The following is a 1,919-nucleotide window of genomic DNA, read 5'->3' as shown; positions in this document are numbered from 1 at the left end:
ATTGCAAGTGGGTGAAGAGAATAGCTGAAGACAAGCCTTCAGACATGAAATGCCTATTTTGATATCAATTAAGGATTCCTGTGCTTTTCTCAGTTGGTATTTTTTTATATAGTAGAGGTGCTTCAGGAGCAGCTGTCACTAAAGCAACTTATAACAAATTAATTTCTTGATTAGCCCATTAGTGCCAAGTGATTGCACTGTCTACTGTAGTTCCGACATACCTTGATATCCCTGTATTGCTTGAATTTGTGGAAAACTGTTTTCTTTCTATGCTACCATTATCATTACTGTTTCTGTTATGATTATATGTAAAATAAAAAAATAAAAATAAAGAAAGACAACGTGTTAACAGCTCAGATAAAGTACAATTAGTAACTGACTCCTTGGTGACTAAGTTCATATGGAGCCATCTATGTTTGAGCAAAGTTCATAAATTAAAATCACAGTGGACGTGGCATGTACGTACATACATTTCAGCAGCAATGGGTTAATATAATGATGTTATACCAAGGAATATGTTCTGGAAAATAAATGAAATTTGTCTCAGGACACTGGATTTCACACATAAGTTTTCCTCCCATCAAGAAAATGTGAGAAATAAATTTTGAACTATGCTGTCTGAGGTATATTTAACACTTAACTTTTTCTGGAGGATATTTGTCTTTCATTCTTATTATTTGTAGAAAATGGATAAAGAAAAACAATAAAAAAACATTCTTTTATAATATAAACTGATGGCTGTACATTTCTTATATAAAGATATATATTCATATACATGTATCTATTTACAAAAAAAAAAAAAAAAAAAAGTGACATATCAAATCTAGGTCTACAAGAATCATTTCAAAAGCAATAGTTTCTCAAATGGGCAAATCTTTGAAAACATAGTGCATGTTGAACACTGAGTACTCACAATCCTTTATACAGGAACTTAATAACTAACACACATTTACACCTACGGTAATTGAGGAAATTATGAGATAAATAAACATTAAGCCCTTACTCGAAAATGCTTTCACTTTTTTCTTGGAACTTCATCTTTATCCTTGTCTTTTTGCAGGTTAACATAGAGTTTAGTGACATTATCCTCAGATTTAAGTCTCCCCTGGAATTCCAAGCAACGACGTGACTCCTCTGATGATACTTTGTTCTCCCATAGTGTGAGGAGGTTCATTCCACTGCTACGGCCCATGGGGGCTAAAGGAGGTGGAACTGTTCTTCTTCTCTTGCTATCTGGTAAAGAGAGGTCCCCTGTTGCATGTTTGCCTCCTCCACCAGACCCAAACTCTGCCTTGTCTCTATCTGCAACATAGTTGCAGTCATCCAATTCCTTCAGTGCCTGATCAATGTCAACTTTCTCATCCCCTTTGTATTCTGGGGTTGCAGCTTTGTTGTGGCATTCCATCAGGCATTCAAGAACTTTTTCATGTGCTGGAGTATGAAGATGGAGCTGAAGATATTGTTCAAGCTCTGCCCACACTGCCCTATACTGGTCCTCTCGTTTCATTCCCTTCCCTCGTTGGCCTGCCATAGGAGAGGGGAGAGGGTCTCCTCGAGCTTCCATGTTCATCAGATACAAAATCACTTGCTTGCATTCGACTACTTCATCCTCTGTTAGATTGTCTTCTAGCATTAATGCTGCCAGAGGTTCAATCTGAGGACCCAAATTGAAAAGCGATGTTGATGACAATGTTATTGGCCAGTATTTAGTGTGTCGATTAAGTTGTTCTTTGCTTCGTTCAAGTGGTGTCAAACTCTCTTCACTTTCTGCTGTGGGTGCTGGAAATGGAGCTAACTTATTTGCTTTAATTAGTTCTCCAAAATCAGGAATCCTGTAGTCTGTAACCCTGCCTCCACAACCCTCACTGATTGATGGTGGATCTTCCAGTATACTACGTGAAGTGTACATAGTGTGAATA

The 1,919-nt window shown here is 37.3% G+C and overlaps 1 protein-coding gene across 1 annotated transcript; it reads right to left on the bottom strand.

Moving 5' to 3' along the window:
* Positions 1-706: 706 nt before the first annotated feature.
* On the bottom strand, positions 707-1,919 carry LOC113829570 (integrator complex subunit 13 asun; the record flags this gene model as incomplete). The annotated part of the gene is given in 1 exon segment (XM_027382763.2): positions 707-1,919. A coding segment is annotated over 1 exon segment (904 nt), but the record flags the coding sequence as incomplete, so codon positions are not given.

The sequence above is a fragment of the Penaeus vannamei genome, chromosome 10 (assembly GCF_042767895.1).
Source record: "Penaeus vannamei isolate JL-2024 chromosome 10, ASM4276789v1, whole genome shotgun sequence".
NCBI lineage: Eukaryota > Metazoa > Arthropoda > Malacostraca > Decapoda > Penaeidae > Penaeus > Penaeus vannamei.
This window is presented reverse-complemented; position numbering and strand designations above follow the sequence as displayed.